The 23,817-nt window shown below is 36.7% G+C and overlaps 1 protein-coding gene across 4 annotated transcripts in view; it reads right to left on the bottom strand.

Annotated features, from left to right (window-relative positions):
- BLNK (B cell linker) overlaps nucleotides 1-23,817 on the bottom strand; it is a 96,640-nt gene that overhangs the window by 14,516 nt on the left and 58,307 nt on the right. For 2 of the 4 annotated variants that reach the window (XM_082765051.1, XM_082765053.1), the window contains 10 exons: nucleotides 14,499-14,564; nucleotides 8,527-8,583; nucleotides 6,529-6,578; nucleotides 5,712-5,752; nucleotides 4,931-5,087; nucleotides 3,548-3,717; nucleotides 2,979-3,060; nucleotides 2,146-2,229; nucleotides 693-718; nucleotides 102-130 (listed from right to left, as the gene is read on the bottom strand). In XM_082765051.1, the coding sequence (XP_082621177.1) occupies nucleotides 102-130; nucleotides 693-718; nucleotides 2,146-2,229; nucleotides 2,979-3,060; nucleotides 3,548-3,717; nucleotides 4,931-5,087; nucleotides 5,712-5,752; nucleotides 6,529-6,578; nucleotides 8,527-8,583; nucleotides 14,499-14,564 (762 nt within the window). The remainder of the gene's footprint in view (nucleotides 1-101; nucleotides 131-692; nucleotides 719-2,145; nucleotides 2,230-2,978; nucleotides 3,061-3,547; nucleotides 3,718-4,930; nucleotides 5,088-5,711; nucleotides 5,753-6,528; nucleotides 6,579-8,526; nucleotides 8,584-14,498; nucleotides 14,565-23,817) is intronic. The other 2 variants (XM_082765052.1, XM_082765054.1) reach the window with 1 other exon arrangement.

Below are 23,817 nucleotides of genomic sequence, written 5' to 3'. Positions count from 1 at the left end.
TCTACATAAGGAGATTCATTAAATATATAGCATCTAGATGAGAAAAATATATTTTCTGACAAGCTTTAAATAATGCACAAACATTCATAGCAGTGAATTACCTGGTTGCTGGTGATGGTGAAGGTTTTTCCTTTAAGAGAAAGAGAACCAAATAGTCACCTTTTGATTTCATAAAATATATATTTATGATCATAATATCATCATCATAGCAATATCTTATTTTTCTGTTGAAGGATAGATTTCTACTAGAGCTCTGTCTGGTAATCTTCATGTGGACAGGATAGGCAGGAAGTCACCACCAGTGCCTGGGAAGCCCTAAGCACACTACTTTGGCTGTATGTCATGTCAAAACCAGCAAGTAGGAAGAAAATTACTATGTCAGAACTGTCATTGCTTCTTTGCTGCAATTGTGCTTCTAGAGAGCATTCCCTTAGGCTTCTGCTTCCCAGACTGGATTGCTATCACACAGAACCAGAAATTTCAGCCCCTTCCTATTTATTTTATTCAGCAGACCTTTTGAATCAATTTGCCAGTTTTTCTTTGAAGCGAATGTCAAAGTCCTAAGTGCAGACAGATTTGTTGCCATTTTTCCCCCCTGAAAGGCTGACAGTACATATATTTTTTTCCACAATCACCTTTGTGATTGTGCCCTGTGTGAGGGCAACATGAGTCAAACTATAGGAAAGCCTTACCTCCTCTTCAGGAACCTCGTAGACTTCTACAGGACAGGGAGGAAAAAACATGTCCTTTAGTTAGCAACAATGCATTACGTTACAAGAAAAACTGATCAGAATTTGTATGAACTGTATTTTGCCTCTAGAAAAATGAATTGAAGTTGCTCAGGTTCTGCCTCCTGTTCTTTTGATGGGAACTTCAGAAAGAGTCCCAGGAAGCCTGATAAGCAGTCACTGTACCACTGTTGCAAATGATGAACCTTCCCCCATGAGCTTTTTTATTTTTATTATTATTACTATTTTACAAAAAGCAAGATTAATGCTGGTGTTGTACAAACTTGAGACAGTCTGGAAAGGTGTGTTAAAAAAATCTACCATGGGTAGGATTTTAGCCTTTTCCTGACTCAGGAAGGAAGAAATCAGGTGAATCATAAATCTAGACTGACTCATTTCTGTTGCCATTGTCCATCCTCAAGCTCCATCCCACAGAAATATTTTAATTCACAGATATTAAATCCCCAAATTACCAGCACCCTTATCTATGCCCTGTTTGTTCAATGAAAATTGAATTATATTTCAACAAATTTCATGTCAGGCTTTGTTGCTTTTATTGCTCTGAAAAGTATCCATATTCCCACCAGGGGGAGATTTTTTTTTTTTTTTTTTAAAGTAATGTCTATCAGGAGATGGCTGTTGCTCAACACTGATTTACAGAAAGGCTGATTCAAAAGGGCATTTTAAGTGTCCAAAAAGTATGAAAAGTATGTCACAAAACCTTAAGTCATTCATAAAAAACTTTTATAGCTTGTGACTTGAAAGTTGAACACATTGCTAATGAATATGCAGAGACACTTAAAGAGCTGTGTGACTGGTATGTAAAGGTTACGCTCCAAGCAAATAATGACATGATGAGTATGCAAAACAACTCAGAGCACAGCTAAGGAAGATTAAGCAAGTATATATGTACCTACAAAAGCAAATACGATTACTCTGATTTGCTTCTGCTTTTGTTTCTTTTGCCAAATAAATTGCTTTTTACAGAAATTAAACAGGAAAGCTTACCACAGGGCATGCAAAACATCAGCCTATACAGAATTTCTTTAATATAGAATCTTGATGTGATTTTAAAATATTGAATCTTGTTTCCTGTAGTGAAATGGGATTAATAGTATACTGAGTCCTATAATTGTTTTTGCTGTATTGATCCATTTACATTCTTTCACTAGAGCAGAAGACTAAAAATAAATCAGTTTGGGGCAAATTACTTGTTCTAGTTTTATTCATCCTTAAAACAGATTTACTATTCAAGCTAGGCAAAACAAATGCTACAACACAGATAAACCTAAGGGGGAACATATTTTTATTTTACTGAAGTACGCCATATAGTTTATGTTGTGAATACATAAAGCAGAATTTAATATTGCTCAGTCTTAGGTTATTTTATTTCAACACTGATGCAAACTCCATTTACCTTGCATGTCAGAAGTAACAGAAGGCTTTGCAGAAGCAGGGAGGACTGGTTTTGTGGTTGGTTTCATAAATCTGTTCACAGGAGCTAAAAACATATTTTATATATAAATACTTGTGTGTATACATGTTTTTATATGTGTAAATATATACACACATATATACATTTTAAAAATAACAATGTAACATTTACATTAAGAATAAATACTAAGAAAATGCAAGTGATAGTTTTTTTTGCCAGATAACCTTGAACAGATTAACTGAAGCAGCCTGAAGTTCTCATTTTAAAAGGGAAACAACATTCAGCATTCCTGCCTTAATGAATAGGTTTGATACCGTCAGTAATGTCACAGAGCAGAATTAAATACTCCTCTCTGTTTACTTTTCACCATTGGACTGTAATACTTTCACTCTTCAGCTAAATATACTTCAAACACAGAGGTAAAAAAAAATGAATCAAAGTCTCTCTTTATTTACTGCAAATCTAAAAAGGCTTGTTCTTTTCCCGAGGCACTTCAACAAACAGAAAATTTTAATGGCGTGGCTCCCTTGGATGAGGAGGGAGATCACATACCATGAAAAACTTCTTGGTTGTACCAAGGAAGGACTTTGAAATAGCTGAGTGAGAGAGGCAGGAATTATAAGTGGTTCCCAACAAAAATAACTTGCCATGGCCTTGTCATGGACCAAAGGACCCAACTGCCTTTTTGCAAGCTCTTAACAGCTGCACCTCTACTCTTTCAACTCTAGAAACAGACATTAATTTGACCCATTTTTTTCCACTGTTGTTCCTAACAAAGTAATAAACAATTATTAGCTTAAATAACTAAAACTCACGTTTTGCAGGTACTGACACACTGCTTTCTGTGGGTTCAATATAGTTATCATCATCATTGTCCACAGGCACAATGTAATTATCCTGTAAGAAATGCAGGACAAAAGTTTACCAGTTAAACCTCCCTCAGATCAATGAGCTGTTTGAACTGAAGCCCTGGCAGCAACTCATAGTAGTTGCCATTTCACAGTGACTGCCATTTCAGACATTTATCATCATATACAGATGGGATTCTCAGAAAACCTTTTAACTAATAACTCCATTTCAGGACTGGTGGAAAAAAGCCTTGCCTTTGGTCCTGGGGTTAGTGCATGAGGTTGCTCTCTCCCCATTGCCTTCAACTTGGAACAGAAACCATTCTGTGGTCTAAGGGGCTTCTTTGATACTTTATTTAAGGCAGATAACCACTGTGAATCAGTATGGTACTTGCAAATTACTGCTTGTGATATACAAAATATTTTGTACCATATAAACGAACAAAGAAACAAGTTAATGGCATTGCTGTCTACCATGTGATTGGTGTGGGGTCCATCATTTAAACTGTCAGAACATGTATATCTAGAAACGTTACCTCATCATCACTACACTCCTTGGGCTTCGGTGGTAATTTTGGTTTTGCAGCAGGAGATGGCAACAGCAGGGATGGCTTGGATGGTTTGTTTGGTCTGGATGAGGCTGGACTGGGTGTGCTTGGGAGAGGTTTGTTCATGGGAGGAAGCTGCTGATGACTGGTACGATTGTCTTTTAATGTGGAAGAAAACAACAGTTTTATTCAAAATTACTCATTAGCCTCTGGACAGTTTTCTACCACCTATGAAAACATCTTCATTGTGGCTGCAATTTAGGTGAAAAGGCAGCCTGAGTGGCTGCAAAGCCTGATGAGAACTGTGTGCAAAGTGGTCCTATTTCATCACCCTGGGTAGCAGCAACCCAGTCGTCTATGTCAGGATGCAGAGGGAGCCTAGATGCTGACTGTTCTAGGAACAGTCATCTAACTCTTAGATCTAACTCTAACTCTTAGGGAAAAGGTGGTGGCCATGTGGTATGGTCCATTAGATAGTACTTCTTGTGCCAGTGTGATCTTGGTGACCTTGGCGCAACAGGACAAAAAAACTGTTAGCGTACAAAGGATGGGACTGAAACACAAATTATGCCAAGTCCTCTGAGGTGACATTCTAAGGGGTCAGCAGCATTCATAAGCTTCTGGGAGTACATAGGTGGTGTTACAGCACTGTTGGTGACTTTTCTATTGCCAACGACAGTCTCGTATCATCCAAAAATTGAAAGCAGGCATCATGCTGATGTTTCTTTTCCCAATTTTTTCCCAATTGCCCAAATCTTCGCCTAACTGAAGATCACTTTCATTCACTTCAGTGCAATGCACCCATGGTTGAAAATAATCCAAACAGGAAGAAAAAAGGCTCTTATGATAGACTGATATAAGTATGATCTTGCTTATGATAAGTATACTGTTTTTCAGAATATTTATCCTCAATAATAATCTCGAAGGACAATATGGAAGGAATATTTGGGCTGCCTTGACTTCTTTTTTTATTGCTTTTGGGATGATATGAGCTACAAATAGGGTTAAGGGACTCCAGTTTAGTCTGATTTGCTTAATCTTCAATATGAACTCCCACATTAAAATACGCAGATGAACCTGGAGCTAAGTTAGTGATATACCCCATACCTCTGCTTGAATTTTGTAGTTATTAGGTGCCTATCAAGTCTCTGGAACACATTCTATTAAAACTCCAAGCTCTGCTAGTAGCAAGAGTAGCCCGTTTCATGCAGTAATAACAAATCATATCCCCTGAAAGCTGAAGACCTGACTGTCCAAATTAAAAGCAAGCTCTTGAGGAAAGGATAGGCTGGTCCATTTGAGGCCACTTCTTTGTTGGTACTGATAAATAAGCAGTTATCAAGCTGATGTAGACAACGCTTCCATAACTACCTGCGTATTCACCCCTGGAAATAGGGAATGCAGAGGGAATTTTCTTTTTCTCCTGCTCACTTGGAGGCGGCTCATAGCTGTCATCAGGATTCTCTTCACTGGGGACCACATACATCTCTGAGTCAGAGTGGTCATCTGGATTTTCATAATCACTGTCCTAGAAAAGGAGAACTTCCCATTTCTCATTTCATAACATACTTATGACTTCATAGCAGTGTATGACACAAATATCCTCACAGGAATACAATTAACTATATTATGAGAATGCACCCTTGAAAGCACATTACCCTCTCCAAACAAACAGGCACTCCTGCCTGCCCCCTCTCCAGCAAGAAGGGAACAGGTCACCTCAGGGTGACAGCTGTATGGTCTGGCAATTACTTTATGTGGCAGATGATGATAACTTGCTTCATTCAAACATACCCTATGATTTTAATCAATTTTTTTTCCATTTTTGGAAAGAACTGGCTTTTTCTTCCTCCTCAAAAACAATACCTTCTATTTTGAAATTATTGTTCAGTTTGAGAAGTCCTTCAAATTGATACCATTCATTTATCTATTCATGGCTATCACAGATAGTATTTTTCATATGTACCTAAGTTGAATATGAAAAATTAAGGTACCTAAGAATGAGTATAAATAACGCTGGTGTAACAAACAAGATATTTCAGTAGCATTAAGTTCAACCAGAAGTAGGTGATTCAAAAATAAACATTTATTATTGCTTGTGTTGAACTTGTTGCTATAGTAACCTTCCACTACCCGAAAGAGATGTACTTACAAAGTCATCTGACCATTGTTCCTCTTCATTGTCTGCATGTTCTAAACCAAGGAGTAGAGTTACTTAAGGAGATGTAATACGGACCATAAATGTTTGTCTTAAGCATAGGTTAAAAGAAACAAAACAACAACCACCAAACATCTATCATATTTAAATAACAAAAATAGTATTGAAATTTTCTTAAACACTTGAGAGAAACATCTGTTTTTGCCTGAATAGAAAAAGTTAAATGCCTGCTTGTCTGTTTTTGATAAATTGTCTCAGAGCTGTTGGGAAAGCATTAGAATATGGTCAACCGCACATAGTCCAAAGAGCAGAGTGTGTATCCTGCTAGCACATCTCATTTTTAAATAGGATTACTTTCTTCATAACAATTAATAACAATTTCTTCTTAACATTTCTGACCTCTGAGCCTTGCAGTTTCTTGCTTCTTGGTTAAAGTTGCAAGACAGATTGTTATTTGAGTGGTTACATTAAACATGGAACATATATCTGATAACATCCAAACATTGTCCTTTTCTGCTTGTTTTCATATCATTGTTTCCATGAAAATATAACTTAACATACAAAAATGGGCACAAACTGATTGCTGTATAAACAAATATAGTTCTACCTGTCCTTTAAGATAATTCACGATGTCAATATTATCATGTTAAAAGTATCAAGAAATTCTGACTTCTGAGGCGATCCACTTGTTCAGGTCTTGTTCTCTTGTTAGAGACAAATTAAGAGGAAATATATAGCTGAAACGATGTTAGGCATGTAGGTATCAACTATACAGACATGCAATTTAAATTTTCCATTAATCCAGCCTTACCTGAAGCATAATCCCGTCGTGGTAGACTTGGTGGAGGTTTTTTTTTTAGCCTGTAAATGATAATTAAGTTTATGATCTAAGAAACATTAGATCTAATGTTTCTTGATAGAAAGAAACATTAGCCAGGCACATAAAAAAGCTGGTAACAAAAGACACCTGCAGCTGAAGAAATATAGATTATCATCACAGATGCTTAGCAAATAGCTACAGGAGAATGCTTTGAAAAGCTAGGAACAGATAAGAAATTAAGTTTCTAATCTGAGATTTCTTTTTGGCAAAGAACATTTATTTTCAACAGTTTCCTTGCCTGCCCTCCCCCCCCCCCCCGTTTATTTCCAGGCAGAAACAGATAACATAAGTGCCAGAGATAAATGCACATCTATCTCAAGATGAAAATCTGTTTAAGCTCACAGAGTTTACTAAGACTATGGCGTAAGAAACCGGTGCATTACTCTCCACTAATATTTTATAAATATCATTTTCTATGAATTTATTTTCTGAGCAGTGTTGAAATATATACCAGGTCTCTCAGGGCCAAATTCTGTTTCCACTTGCTATTATATTATGGCATTGTGCCTCTTTTTTGGTAAACGGTATTATAATGGTATTTGCAACACCAAATGAATCAGAAGATAATTTGTAGAAATCCCAAGAGGATCTTTGTTGCTATACATACAAATATATATGTATGTTCCTGTTTGTTAAATTGCACGTGCCCAGAGAAGAACCTGAATTATGTGGTCAGTTGGTACATCAATTGTTTCCTTAATGTTCTAACATTACCCTGTAAAAAAGAAAAAAATCTTGTTCACAGTCTAAACAAATTATGCATGTGTGATATTACAGGCCAGATTGATGCATCTGAAGCAAACTAAACTCTGATTTTCATAGCAACAAAAAGCACTGATACAATTTACATTGAAAAGTGTTCAAAAGACACTTTGAAGAATCCAACTAACAGCTTCCCTGTAGCACTGATGAGACCTCACCAGAGACCTGAATCTTTTCCCACTGAATTGATGGCTTCACTTATTCTTCAATCAGGTCCTAACAAGGAATTTCTTGATGTTATTCATTGGCAAAAATAAGCAAGTTACTTATAAAAAAAATGTTCACGAAGAATATAAAATGTTTTCTTTTGACCTCTGAGCAATAGTGATATCTACAGATTTTGCTTTACAATTTGACACTCAATATTTAGGTCTGAAACACGCTGCTTGCTGTCTTTGTTCAGATAACAATGTGACTCGGGACGGTGGCACACTGGCACTACCACATCAGCCTGCAAACTTTCCCATCTGTTTTGAGGAATGGTTTGGCTAGTGTTGAATTCATGGAATTCAGTTGCTCAGATAGTCACAAAAAAATGCACATGCATGAATCAATGAGCAAGCAGTGCAGGCATTGCTAAAGCTCGAAAAAAATTAAAAAAATCCCAGCACATCATTTCAAAACGTTATCCAATTTTGTTTGTTACCATCAATACTAATAAAAGATAGCTTCCTCTGTCTAGTCTTTAGCTTCTCGTAGCATGAATAAACTTAGTGTACAAACAGTAAATTACAAAGCATTCTCAACAGCCCCGCTGTTGTGTTCTTTCCAGGTTAGCACAGGCATGTTAGAAAGAAAAACCCAGGGCCACTGCCAGGCCAAATCTGAGTTCTTAGAGGAGGGTAGACTAAAATCTATTAACAAACTTTGTGATGTGTCTATCCTGAGTTGTTCAGAGATGACGGACACTTGGAAAATAATGGAACTAAGGGAATAGTAAGAGGCTCTCTGGGTCACAGTGTAAATAAAGGATGTGGCCTGAGCCACTTTATACATTTCCAGACTGCTAAGCAGAGAACTTCAAAACTTTGTCCCAGGTCCTGTAAATCCTGGCAGTGGCCCTGACAGAAAATGTAAATATGTTACAATGAAAGCATACAAAGCACAGAACAGAGCTCTGTGTCTAAGCAGCCTATCATGCCATTGTGCAGCTCTGAAATAGCATACCGATCCCAAGTATCTTTCCCAGTTTTGCAAATTAAGGCCACTTGTTCATTTTGGAACCTGAATATCAATAGAAGAAAAGAAATCATTTTTCTGTCAAAGTTGAAATTGTTCATGGCCACATCTGAATTTGTTAGGATCTCCTCAAATACATTATTTATTCTCAAATTCAAATCCACTTAAAAATAATTTGTACTGTACCAGAATGATTTACTGAGTGCCAGAACTGAAATCCAGACTCGTCTGAAGTCAATAGGAGCTTCATTTTGCAAGAGACAAAATTTTACCCACTGTGCAACCACAATGCAAGCTGAAAAGACACTTTCAATGCCAAGGAGTTGATACCTAGCTATTTCAGATACTGATATAATTCTACACAGATGCTTGCAGAGTGACTTGGTCCTGTTCCACTGAACCAAATGACAAAGGACTGAAACAATTGAATGCTGTCCAACTGAGCATAGATATTTAAATGGAAGACAGGATGATTTCCTAACCAGCTTTTAACAGAATTACGTAAAATCATAGTAAACGTAATTTTCAAGCAAAATATTTTAGTGGTACTCAGCTCTGCACTGCAGATGGTGGAACATCTCTGTGCTAGCTTTGATAGAACATAGTTAAATAATTCAAGTTTCCATTGAATTTCTCTAAAATTTTATAGAAAATAATTTTCTGGAGAATTTGAAGTATCTCTGAGAAATTTCAGTTCTAAAGGTCTCAATGAAATCCAAATACATTTTTGAGAGTATGTTAACAGATTTTAAAAAGCAATGTAACACATCTTACTACATATGTCATTAGCTTGAACAAATAACCAGGTAGCATTTGAGGCATTTTACGTAGTTAGGTCTGATGCTGCTCGCACAAGGACAGGTTGTACTGTACAAAAGTTCACAATTTTTAGAAGAGTAAATTATTTCATAAAAACAAAACGATATATTCTGAGATTTTGCCTTTGCAACATCCTGAGGTTAATCCAGCAAAGTATCTAGGCATGTACTTAACTTTACTCACGTAAGGAATGCTATAAGAATTGCAAGTATTAATCACATACTTCAAGTTAATATCACTTTTTTTTTTTTTTTTTTTTTTTTTTTTTGTCTTCCACAACTATGCAGAGAATTGTAAAATGAACAGCAGCAAAGGTCTGGGTTTCCTGCTCCAACAGCATTTGTTTTTACAGGCTACATCCAGAAAAGTAATCAAATATATGTAGTCATATATATGTAGCAGTTGCATTTTACTTAAAGCAATAAATTATCCTTCAGATGCATTTCTTCACTAGCATTTCCACTTAGTCCCCCCAGCTTTTAAGAAGTGGCTAAAACCTCTTCATTTTCAAGAGTCCTTAACTTCTCCTGTTAGCCTCTGAACACAGCCTGTTACATTCTTAGGGAACATTTTTTTTCCAAATAGAATTTATAAAAATTATACTGACATCTTTGCTGAGACAAGCATTTATAGTTCAAGTTAGTTAGCGTACTAGATCATCTCACCTGTAATTAAATGATAAATTAATTGAACTTTGCCCAAAGCTTTTGCAGAATTCCAAACAGGTGCAATCCAGCTGACAGATACACTTTTCCTAAACTGTAGCCTCATGACCTAGTGGAATAGTTTGTTAGCTTTAAAGTATCTGGTGACTGTACAATGTAAAATTCATCTGAAACTTTTTTTCCCCTTTTAAAAGTGTTCTTACTATCCTTTTGCACATTTTCTTTATAAAGTGCTCTGGAGTAAAATGGCATATAGCTGTGCTGTAATCATCTTTATTTTGATGAATATTGTATTAACAAACATACTTAAAACTTCCTATTCAGCTACATGTTGAAATTGGTGTTACTTCAGAATAGTTATAATTATGTATTCCACTTTTCCCTGGTTTCTTTTTCTAACCTTGCTACAGCTCAGTTTTGTACTTTTATCTCACTGTTTAGTCCATAAAATACTATTCTTTCCCTCTGCCAAGGGTTTGATCATGGATATTTTCTAGTTGCAGCAATGCAGGTTGAAGAGACATTTAGTGACAAAATAACTTCTGCCTGAAGTTATTGTCCCCAGCATGCCTGCCACAGAGGATTGTGTGAATGCTTCCTAATCCATTCCATCAAATTGAACTGCAGCAGTAATGCTCTACCGTTTAAAACACCCAAGCCAGCAATGTGACATGAACATGTCAAGCCAGTGGATTGGTGTAGGAATAGGTCACTGCTATTTTGGAAGTGATGGATCCCTCCTAAGCTGGCACACCTATGGCTGGAAGGAGGTGTCTGGTCAAATTATAAGTGGTATAAGAAAACAGACCAGAAAAATCTGAAGTAACCCAACCAAGAATTTGGGTAAAGCAGATGAGGTGTACCTTCATACCATTCTTCAGGTCATCTAGCAAATGTGATTTCAAGAAATGGACATACCTGGATTGTGCTCAGTTAGTTGAGTAACTGTAGGTGCATGATTTTAGCCATTTCTGATGGCTTTCCAAAGGAAGTTTTGATAGGTTGTGATACTGCAAGAGGGTGAGTGACCTGAACTTCTAGCTTCTTATTCAGTACTGTAGATTATCACATACAAAAACTTTATGGTGAAATCCTGAATTTGCTGTGTACGAATTGAGTTTTAGCATCGACTTTAACAGAACTAGGATTCTTCTGAACAAGCCTTGATGCTAGGAGCTTATGATTTCCAGATGAGTGCTGTCTTCACAGTGGGTTTCAAATAGGCAGCCATCCGTCACAGTGAAATCTATCATGTCTTTCTTACTTCCCTGGTTTGTGTTACCAAAGATAGAAATACAAAAAAATGCCTGGCGCACTCTCACTATTTATTCAACTTTGGCTATCCCTATTGATTCTTCTGCACCTGACTACAATCATGATTGTATTCATTGACATCATGATCTGCACAGCAACTGGGACTGCAGTACTGGGAACAGTTTTGCATATTATTAAAGACAAGCAGGTGAACGATAGCCTGTGGGCAATATCTTTACTTCTACTGTCATAAAATTTTGAGTCAGACTGCAGAATACACAACAGGAACTTTTAAGCAACAAAGAAACTATCTGTAGTTTTCTTTTACCACCACTTCTCAGATAGCTTTCCACAAAACTTTAAGACACAAGATGGTGGACATAGCCCTCCTCACCCTCACCCTGAAGATGAACTAATTTGGAGAATAAGACATTTGATGCAGGAACTTTTCTCCATAATCAAGAACCAATCCAGATTTTAGAAGCGTCTTAAACAGTGATAAGTCAAATGTCTTCCAAGAGTCCTTGAATGTTCTTCCAATTTCCATCACAGAGGCTTACAGTAAACATGTTGCATATGACAGCTTTGGGCTTGGGATAAGCAAGTACATTACTCGGTTGCTATACATTTTTTTTCCAATTATAAGAAGTTTGAAATTGAGCCAAAAAATGATTTATGTTTTTGTATAAGTTGCAAATCTGTGCTACATAAAGCCATTTTTAATATTTTTTCCCTGCTCTAGTTATTTTTATGTCTTTGACATGTAATAAAATAATCATATAACTGAACTGGAAGAAGTGATAACTGGATAACCACTTTTTTTTAAAAAAAAAAAAAAGAAAAAAACATATGCTAAAACCTAATCAAAAGCCCCCAAAGGGCACATTCAGAGGAATACAGCCAGTTCTAATTCTGCCAAGCTTGGTATGTGTCGTATATATCCTTATCAGTGTTGCCAACTCATGGTTTTATTGCAAGTCTCATTATATGCTGGGTTAAAGACTTGAGTTCTTAAGTCATGTGCAAATGTGAGAATTACTGTTTAAAAAAAAAAAATCACAACTACAGATGAGATTAATAACTCAGCTGCACCACAGAGGTCTCCAAAAGATTATTATATGTATTTTTTTTACATCTCATTTTCAATGAGAATACATTTGTATTCTCATAGCTGGAGGAGGTGGAATGTGAGCTTTGTGCTAGTCATACATTAAGAGACTTTTTATAAGCCTGCTCTTGTTGTGGATTTTTTTTTTTTTTTAAATCTTGAGAGAATCAAAGTATTGCAACATTATAGCAGCTATCTTATATCTGACATTTAACAATGGCACCTCTGACCTTCCCAGCTTCAGCTGCATTTAGTTCTTGTTATTTTTCCCTTATCTGTCCTTCCCCTCTTACTCTCTGGGAAGGACACACAGAGAAATACTGATGAACAGCAAAATTCATGTCTGGGCAACTATGGAACACTTTTTTTGGCCTTAGATTACAAACTTAAGATATTTTTTGTTGTTTCTGCCATCTGCTTTTCTCTGGGACATTTGCACTGGACCCACTGCAACATTATTAACTACACTTAGCTTTCTACTTCACAGTAGTAATTTATCTCATTATAAATCAACAACACCCCCATCCCACCCCCAAACCAAACCAACCAACCAAAACCAAGACCACCAAAAGCCTTCGCAGCCTCTAAGCAATTCCTGTGAGCTGGTCCTGGCTGAAACAAACAAGTTTTTGGCAGACAGATCTCTAAACACAGTGATCTTTTTACATACGCACTGTGTTGACAAGAAAAGCATGCTTAGGTAAAATTGAAGATTCAAGTAGTTGAAAGATGGTCATTTTAAGGGAAAATGTGCTTTCGTGCTCATGTGGAAGTAAGTATACAAACCATGTGACTGTGACTCACTGTGCATTGCAGAGTGATTGCTAGAGTGAAAGAAGATATGAGGGGTGGTAGGTGAATGATGGGCGACCAGTCTCAAGAATCTCTGATATATATGGTGATACAATCCCAGCCTGCTCAGGACTTGTGGAAAGAAGCAGAGCTGTGATAAAGAGGCCACAAAGGTGGGCTAAGGGTACTGCTGGGTAACTGAGAGGGAGAGGTGGTGGCTGTTGCTCCTGTAAGTGCCTCCCCACCTCCTCTGCCCAGATTAGGGGCTGCCCCACAGGCACTAAGAGCATCAGCCTGCCTGGCTTCCCAAAGCTCCAGTATAGCCAAACCAGGCAGAGCCCTTCTGCTTCTCCCACCAGCCTATTGACTGCTTCGCAGATACCTAGAAGTAGCTCTTGTTAAAATCCTGTTTTTTCTTTTCCTTGAACTGAGCCATCACGGTCACTCTAAGAACAGTTTTTAGAAGAATTTATAAGTGCCTTTTATGGGCGAGAGCTGTATTTCTAGAATTTAATATAGTCTTCATGGAAACACTGTAGATACTGTGTACTAATTAACTTCTAGAAGTACTCAGTACTTTTGTAGCCAGTGACCCATGTGAAGAAAGACATCTGAATGAGAAAATCACATCCAAATGGAAGTTCAATGCAAATGAGCTATTGCATTAAGAAGAAGTAGTGAGCTAAATAGTTAATTGGTTTGAATAGATGTTTGACTGGAAACTGAATATGGTATTCATCTGACAAGGATGCAGAATTACTGGAATTTCTTTCTATGTATAAAAACACATGAATATTTTATAATACTCCTATGCACGTGACATCAATATTTATGCTGGTTAGTGCTTCTTACTGGAATAAGGATGTTGTTAGGTAATGGTGGATTTTGTTTTATGTGACTGAAAAACAGGAGGATTTAACATTTTAATGGCAATTCTAAGTGTTATGTCTGACCATTTAGTTCAAGGTGGAGCTCAAATTAAAAGTTAATTGCGGCAGGTAGCCTAACTAGTGGCTAGATGAGAAAGGCACACACCCAAACAACAAGTTTTGCTCAATCCCAAGAATATACAACAAAACAGTGTTTCACCCAAATACTGATTTTCAGTGCTATGAAACAGCCTCCCTTTGGAGGCCAGTTCTGCAGCCACTTCACGAAACTCTTAATAATTCTGATGTCACAGTTTGGACTGAACTTCTTTACATACACTAAAGTACATCCTTCCAGAATAATATGGTCCCATGACTACTAGCATAATGTTACAACACTTTAATCTGAATTTCCACAAAGAGAGAAAACTAGGAGTTGTATTGCAAACTTACTTTTTGAATTTGTTTATTATCCCACTTTCATTTTTCTTGATGTCGTGAACCATCTTTTGAAGCTTCCTGCAAGATATTAAACAAAATCAGCCTTAAAATTACCATGTGGTTGAACACCCATTTACATGAATTAAGAAAAACACGGGCAATATATACAGTTCTTTTCTTTCCAGTAATATTTTGCACATCAAAAACTGTTTCATGAATGTTTGATAAGTACTTCAGTTGCTAAAATAAATTCTGTAAAGTTTCCATCCCTTCTTAAGGGAGCTCTTTGGCATGATTTTTGTTATCCTTCTCCTTAAAACAATTCAGCGCAGTTTAAATGATCAATTTAAGAGCAACTGCATCATGAAAGAACATCAACTAACAGGTTAGAATATTTCAATGTTTGCATATTGTTCAGAACTGACATACTCTCTAATTTCTGATTTACACAAGTCATTTCTTACATGGGCAGTGTCCCATAGTGTTTGAAGTTATAACAGGAGAGGGGAAAACGATACATTGCTGGGCTTAGGCCATCTGAAAAAACGTTACAGTATCTGTGACTGAGCTGTAAAAACTGATGATCTCAGGACTCCAGGAGTTACATGGACCGATATCTAGAATCAAAGATTGTTTTTAACTCATCAACTGCACTGACCTCATTAAAAAATTATTTGTAACCAAGGCAATTTAAATTAATATCTCATTCTTTTTTTTTTTTTTTTTTTTTCAGCCAGCAGGTACAAGTTTATAATGTGAAAGCTTATAGTGAAACATGTTAGAGCTCTCATCTTCCTAGAAGCTCTTATAGAAAGCATACATGTTTCTAGTTTCTTTACACAGTACATTCTTCCAGTTCACCTAAATTAAAGTATCTTTTCTTAGACCCAAGCCGAAGATTTTAATTCAATCAACAAAGAAGCAATGATTTTTTCAAAAAGGACTTTTTATAAATTCTGCCTTGCACTCTTCATTATAAGTTGTCTATGCTATTCTATGTTTTAGTCTTTCCTACCTCATCTTTGATGCAAGATCAGGCTACCAACAGAATCTTGGAAGCTTTGCTTACAAAAACAAGTAAAAACATCAAAGCTTTCTTGCCCTTTTTTAAGGCTTTCTTTAAACTAGAAGCCTTAATATGCAAAGGCTTCGGTAACACGTAGAGCTTCGCTATCTTCCATCTTCATCATCGGCAGTTGGAGCTCTCTCTTAAAAATTAAAATAAATTTTTCAAAGGAAATTGGAATTAAATGTGAAGGTCATGGGTCATATCTGATACGTAAAGGGTATTGCTAGAGCCTCAATCTTTGCACAACTTTACTTAAAAAGCCATTCAACCTATTTTTTTTTTTTTTTTTTTAAGATTCTCAACTAATCAAAAAAAATCATGAGAATAACTGACAAGCAAATCACAAGCATATCTTTTAACTTTTGCTCAAAGCTCATACTATTAATTTATATATATATATAAAATTACTTATAGATGTGAGACATAGATGCCCAGAAAAATATTTAGAGCTTTCTTGCAATAATACACTATACCTGTGAGAAAAAGTCTGCATTATTATCTGAACTAACCAAATTAATTAAATATGCAAATCTGGGGGTGAAGATCTTAGAAGATCTTCTGGATTTGTGTGTCTTTCTCCCTCCCCTCCCCCCCCCCCAATAAATTCAGCTTCTGTTCATGTTTGAAATATCACAGATAGCCACCTTCTGCAGTTGACTTTCAGTTTTGTGCCTCAGCTGGGGCCTGGCAGAGCTTACAAATGAAAAGTAACAAAAAGCATGGAAAGAGAATAGAGAGAGGAGATTTAAATGTTTTAGTTCTAGTTTGTGAAAAGTGGTTCTTTCTAAGTGTTTGTATCATTTTCAAAAAATGCTTGGCAGCCTTTAATTAAAAAAGCATATAAGAATCAGTTATTTTTCCTCCAGTATTTATTGTTTGTTAGAAATAGGGCCCAAACCAAAAATTTAAGTCTAAATTGAGATCTGAATGTTGCTTATTACTCATCTCTGACATTCATATATATCATTACAATGGTAAAATTATGGCTATACTTTGAAAAAAAAGTTTCATTTTTCACGTGAATGATTTTATGTCGTACTGTCACCTTGGTTCTGAAAAAAATAAACCAACAAAAAAATAAAACCCACCCCAAAAGTTGTAACTACAAGTTCCCAGAACATTTTGTTTTTAATTTTATCATATTTAGATGGATTAGACTATCACTAGTGTCACATGTGCAGTGAATAAATTTTAAATAACATTTTAATACATATTCCTATTTTTAAGAAGAGGCATTTATATTGAAGACAGTTGCTGGTCCTGCTACTGGCACAATCAGATGGTTTTCTGCATGCAGGTGAAACCAGAACATTTCTAACTTCGCATAATCAAATTCCTGAAGCCATTTTATTTTGTAACTAAAAAGTGTGATAAATTAGGGAGTATCTAACACACATTCATGATTTTTTTTCCACTTAAAGTCACATACATGTAGCTCTCACATGAGTTGCTATAATACCTAGTTTGTTGCCACTGGACAACTTAACTTGCATCAAGCCTGTGAACGTAAGCAATGCACTAAAATAGTGGTGAGTGTAGAAAGTCAGGCATGGATGATCTCCAGCTCAAGTGGAATCCCCTTTGACCAATGAAGTTGAACAAGCTGCAAAAACCAGTCTGGTCAGTTTGCGAACAAAGGCTGAGATTTCTTGAGATGAAAGCTGATATAATGCTACCATGTGAAAGTTTTACAGAGCCATCTGTCTGACTGGTGATTTTAGAGGGACAGTAGAAAATATGAAAGGCAAAGCAAAGTTATTGAAGAAGAGTCTTAGGGGTCACTGACCCAAGCCTGAAAGTCATTCCAGAGCAATAAGGAAAGTGAAGCACAGAAGGGCATTCATACACCTGTGTTGCCTCTATCTACATATCGACTTGGCCTCAAACACTTTGCCTGTGTCTCATATACTTTTCTTTACATAAGAAAATTTCTTCCGTAAAAAGTTCTTGCCACAGTACACCTCATTAGAACAACAGCCTTAAGAGTATCCAGGACATGGAGTCTACCATGGCCTGATGTAGACAGTCCTTGCCTTAAGTACATAACTACAAATCTTCACAACACTTCTGAATCAGGATCTTGTTAACAACTAGTGATTATTCTCCAGTTGTTCTCTTGGGATGAACAGGTACTTCAACGTTTCATTCAAGGCCCTCAGCCAGCTAAGACTGTAAATTAAAATAAGCAGCAAATCTTGCATTGTAGTTAAAGATAATTAAGAGATTAAAGTTAAGAGCTGTTTCTTAACTACATGCACCAAGTCTTCATTCAACTTCAGTTGATTTTTTTTTTTTTTTTTTTAAATGTAAAATTGGACTTGCAGATAGAGGTGTAGCCTATGTTACTGTTGATCTTTGAAAAACAGTTTTCGGAAATAGATACCTATTTTGAGATCCAAGTCAATTATGACTGGGTGAGACCCTTTGATCAGGAACTCCTTGCACACACTAGCTTTTCAAAGTTCTGCAGTTATTGCTGATAGTAAGCATGCAGATGAGAAACTGGGAAGTCTTGGCTCTAAGTGCTTCTAAAAAGTTTTATGTTTCTAAGAAATATATTAGAAATTCTACCTGTCAGAGGGAATAACAAATAAGATTGTTCAATGAGTCCTTCAACTCTAACTTCTCTCCACTTAAAGTTGTATTTTACAATTTCACAGTGGAGGGCAGCCAAACAGTTCAGTATATAGATCAGGCCTGTTAGAGGTGCTAACTCCCTCCTGACTGAATCATTGTCCTGACTGACTATTGTAGCTACTGGATAGAGCCTCTCAAATTTTAGTTTTTCTCCTTTCAACAGCTCTGTGCTCACTTGGGTTGTTAGGATACTGAAGGCAGATTTATTATTTTTTTTAATCTTCATTGTTGGAGCCCAACAAGGAGCATTAGTAGTTGGTAGAAAGGTGTCAAGTGAAACAGGTATTTATGAAGTAGTTAGCAGACAGCAATTATTTACTTGTACCAGAAATAGATTTTTCTACTGGCTGAAAAAAAAAAAGTATACACAAAATTGTATGGAAATAAATCTGGCCTATTCTCTTGTTCTGGTTTGAGCCTTGTGAATATAGCTGAAGTGTTACATCAGGGGTGAAGCTGCTCTGGCCTGGGCCTATCTGTGATGTCTTTGTGCTCTCCTATGGGTAGAAACTCCATGGCTTTATGGGTTCAGAGAAGTCCACCAACATCGTACTTTATACTTGCTCTACTCTTTTGATATAGGCAAATTCCCATATTCTAGAAAGGCAGTCACCGATCAGCGCAATATTTAAATGAAAGATTGAAGATTAAACTCAGGTTTCTTGATTCTGAATTCCCTACTTAGTAAAACACAAAGTGCTAAATGCATTTTTTCCCACCTCACTAAAGTAATGCAAGCACTGAAAAAAAGATTTTAGTAGACATCAGTCCATCTTGGAGATAAGATATGGAAAGAATGAGTCCAGTATAATAAAAAGTATGTCTGGGAGTATGTCCTTAAAAGGACATTTTCCTTTTAAGTCTTGGAATAAACCTTTCTAGAAGATGACACTTTTAGTCCTCTCTTGCCTATTTTTCTTATCTTATCAAATTTGACCTCTAGCAATTCAGGATTATCTGATGTTGTGAAAAATGAGTCACTAGTTGTGATACATATGTAAAGAAAGCCAGAAAGGCTTACCACTGCAAATACAATACATCCAGAAAGAAGGATTTGCTGTGTCACAAAACACCTACCTGTGTTCAAGGACTGCCTTGAGCTCAGAGCTGCCTTGAGATAAAATAAAATGAAACAAAACCACCCTCTCTTTGATCTGATCACAGCTCAGCACATGAGGAATGTATGCGAAGTGAAGGGCAATGGATAGGCCTGGCTTATGACACATCTATGTACTTGGAAATCAGATGGAAGCTTTTGACGCTCTTGCATATAAGTTATCCCACAAAAGCTTTCCAAGCTTAAAATAATAGAAGAAAGTATAAATAACCCAAAGAACAATGAGATGTGAGATGTGATATAGAGCCCATCGACATGAGAAAGAGGAATTTGTCTTGATTTCAGACAGATCCACATTATCAGTAACTCTCCCACCAGTTTGATGAATTTGAGAGATTTTAACTACTAGCATTTTAAACATCTTCACGTTTCTGCACATATACATGTACATACTTTATTTAGAAAGACCATGAAGATCATCTACACCTCCAGAAATCTCTTTAGTGAGCCCTTTGCTTGTGCACAGAGCTTTTGTAACCCTAACCAAGATGTGTGCCACCCTACAGTATCCGGGAGACATTTAAGCAGGCTCAAGTCTGCCTTTTGTTTTCCCATTCATTTCAACGATGTGTGCTCAGGAAAAGATAAAGACACTGGGATTTTGTCAGACTTCTCCCAGAGAGACCTGAGGGGAGAGGGTAGGCAGTTCAGAGCATTAATGATCTCCCCATGCTCCTGGGAACCGAGAGTAAGCTTCATCTTTGTGTGCAGTGAATCCGGTACTTTGAACCTCCAGCATGCACACACCGTCAGTAATTTGTACACTTTGCTTTGTTTTGTGGTGAGGGAAGGCACATAGCAAAGGACACTGCTCTGCTGTATGAAAACACCACAGAGCCTCCTGGGTAGGAAGAGAGGGCACTGCTGCTTTAGTGCATCTGGCTGTAAGCACAGACATGTGCACTTGAAATTGGGAGTGGTGCTGATGATGATTCTGGAAACAGGGCTGACTGCAGTGTCAGTAGGGAGTGGCAGCTAAACAAAAACCAGTTTTAAATGGTTCACAGGAAGTCTTCTATATTATGAGCATACTTCTGTTTATCTGGAGGACTAGAATTATACCTTCTTAAATTCTTGGCACTTCCAAGGCTGTCTGAATTATCAAGTTGTGCCTCTTGAGAAATCCCTATCTGCACTCTGGGAAAAGTTCCTTTACTTGAAAAGGGGCAGAATTTTGAACAGAATGTATTCAGACAGAAGATCTGTAGGGGAAGCTTTAGGCACTATCAATACATTCAATATTAATTGACCTGCATATTCTTTCTCTTCCTAAACTCAGATTTTTAATGGATAAAGTTGAACTGGCTTCAAAATAATTATATATATATAATTTATATATATATATATTAAATAATATATATTATTTAATATATATTAATATATATATCAATAATATTATATATATATATAAATCAGTCAGGTTGCACTCTGGGTTAAGTTCTTACACCATTTTGGGTAAGGCTGTTTCTCACTGACAATGCACTCTGTAGTTCTGTGTCTAGAAAGCCTCTTTTTTGAAGATAAACTACCTCCAGTTACTTCAACCAAGAAAGATTCATTTTGGATGTACCCCTCATCTTTGCTGTGAGAAAAGCTGCGTAACAGATCAAGTAAAGCAAAAAAAAAAAAAAATTCTTCTTTTCCAGGCAAATTCAAATGCTTAGCATTAGAAATGTGGAAGAATGGGATTTAGTAGGTACAAGCTTAAAGAAAACAACAACAAAAATTCCCAACAAAACCCCTTGCTTTAACATTTTAAGCTTTGGCTAAGAAGTTTTACAGAAAGGATCCACAAAAAATAAAATAGAAAGCTTAGAAGAATATAATGGAATTTGGAGAACAAAAGCTAAGTTATTACAAGATGAAAACCAAAAAAATAAAGAACAACAAAAAAAGGAAAAAAAAATACTATACCTACCCTTGTTATTAAAAAAAAAAAAAAAAAAAAAAAAAAGAAAGTGGGAAACTTGAGAACAGCACACCCAGCCCCAACCTTTACTGTTCCCCACAGCTCAGTTATTCCACCATGGTCTGCCCAGCTGCTCTTTATTTTGTGTTTACACTAGCTTTTAGTTTTATAAACAGGCATGCAGGTGACAAAATTAAGAAAGAAAGTTATTGTTTCTGAACAAAAGGGGAAGACTCCTGCTTGCTGGGGGGAAAACTTGCTCACCTAGAAGCGCATTTGCGGAAGTACCACTTGAGATTTTGACAGCTTGAAGCTCTTATCTTGCACGATATATTCTCAAACTACATACAGTAGTAGGCTTCCAGCAACGTCTGATTGCTGGCATGGTCTTTGTGAAAGCTCACTGAGATCTGTAATCTGAGTGAGAGTTTTGTAAGATGTAGTTTCATATTACTTGCTAGTTTTGTTCATCTAAACCAACCCAATTAATTGCATAAAACAATTCTCCCCTTTCACCTCCCTTCTGGTAGCTCAGTCAAAAGCAAAACGAGAATCCCAAGTACAAAAAGCATCTATTTCAGCTCTTTAGGCCTCCTTCAGGTACTTCAGATGTCCACATGCACACACCACAATGCTACCTGGAACAGCGGGAGAGCAATTTCCTTGCAAGGAAATGCAGACTGGCATCAGCTGGCTGGGTGGCAGCTGGTGTTTTCCACGGCTGGTGTGTGTATACAACGTATGCAGACATAGCTGAATTCTTGAGGTGCAGTCAGATAAACTGCTTCAGTTGCTGCTGGTCTGGGATAGGGTGCTGTTGCCACATATGCACTCTGGGAGCTTGTCATTACCCAACCCCTGCAATGCCTCTCATGGTGGGAGAAGAGGCATTTTGGAGCTGGAGGTGGTAACCTTAGACACCAAGACATAAACTCTAGGCAAAGAGTCTTTGATCTTTATCTGTAAAGTTATCTCAAAGCTCTGAAGAAAGGTTGAAAGAGGCATGTTCATGAAGAGAAGTCAATTATAGACACCTATCTGAGAGGATGCATGAACAACAAATAGTCTTCTGCTGTGTTCATGAGAGGCACATTAGGAAATGACTATAAATATTTTAGTTTTGTCAAGATATATATATATATATATTTTAAGTTTGAAGAATGAGCAGAATAGGATGTTATTCAATCATGCACTATTTTGTCTAAAAGCAAAAAACATAATTACAGCAGGTGTGTGTTTACATGGTACACACAGAGGCACAGAAAAGCTTAATATTGATTATACTTTTCTTCTTCACATGCCCTCTAGGTAATCTTCTCAAAGAGTCTGTCAAACTCACTTTTACTAGCTACCAACACAGATGGAGTAAGTGAAAATACATAACATGTAAAGGCATAAACATCTCTGACACAAATTAGTCCTAACATGAAATTAAATAGTATAATTAGTTTCAGGTGACTAGGAATTCTGCACCATGAAAGAATCTTATAGTCACTTAGCAAGGAATCCTGATTCTTGACCTCTATAGGCATATGCAGATTTTTCCACAGGGCTAAGACAACGGAAGCCTTACCAATGGGACTGACTTTGGTACAACTGCTCCCTCCTTTTAGGTCAAGGCTGAGCCTTGTTCTGACTATGTGTGGACAGTGTATTAATACTGAAGGGTTTGTGTGTTTAAATTGTACAGTATTTGTTGCAATTGTTTTTTTTTTTTTTTTTTTTTTTGTTTGTTTTTTTTTTTTTTTTTTTTTTTTTTTTTAAACACCCCTTTTTACTTTAGCAGAGAAGAGTTCTGGCTCTTGTTATTTCTACTGCTTGTGTGGACTTCCCAGATGTTTACGCATATCAGAAAGCAGTGATGGCCAGGCACTTTGGACTGCTGCCTTTTAAATTACAGATATTTAATAAAAAACTGAAGGCATTTCAGTTTTTTTCTTCCATCTTATCCTGTTTGCTCTCCCCTTTATCCCAACTGGATAATGGCGATACTATAAACAGGACAGAGAATAATCAGCTATTACAATATGCTAAGTGAATATTGCACATCACTTCCTGACACAAAATGTTGAGAGATTTTCTGTTCTGTAACTGACCTGCTCTGTGTCTTTTTGGTTAACTGATCTCTTTTATGCACCAGTTGTCTGGATACAACCTGATGCATTTAAAACAAACAAACAAAACAGAAGCTATATTCAACAAGGCTTCCTTCCTTTACTCTTCTGAAAGGCTTGCGAGCAGCAGATGGGATCTAAAGGCATTAGCTTACTCTAACATACTGGTCCAGTTAAAATAAAAGAATCTCTGTCTCTTCATGAAGGACTTGTTCCCTATAGCTTGACAGGTAAGAGAGAACAAGGACAGAAATTGTAGGAGTAATATGTTTTTTATATTTTACCAAACAGAGGAAGTACAAAGTCATTGCAGGGAAGTGAATAAAGACAGGACATGGTAAGGGCGCAGAAAATTACCATCTGTCAGCAGTAACATTACCTTTAGTCATGATTTTACATATGTTTTAGAAAGGTTGGATAACATTTCTGTCATTCCTGCAGTCATGTAGATTGAAAATGTGATTTGGTCACATGAAGGAAAGCAA

Source organism: Aythya marila, assembly GCF_965140915.1.
Source record: "Aythya marila genome assembly, chromosome: 7".
NCBI lineage: Eukaryota > Metazoa > Chordata > Aves > Anseriformes > Anatidae > Aythya > Aythya marila.
The sequence above is the reverse complement of the archived record's forward strand: the minus strand, read 5'-3'. Positions and strand labels throughout refer to the sequence as shown.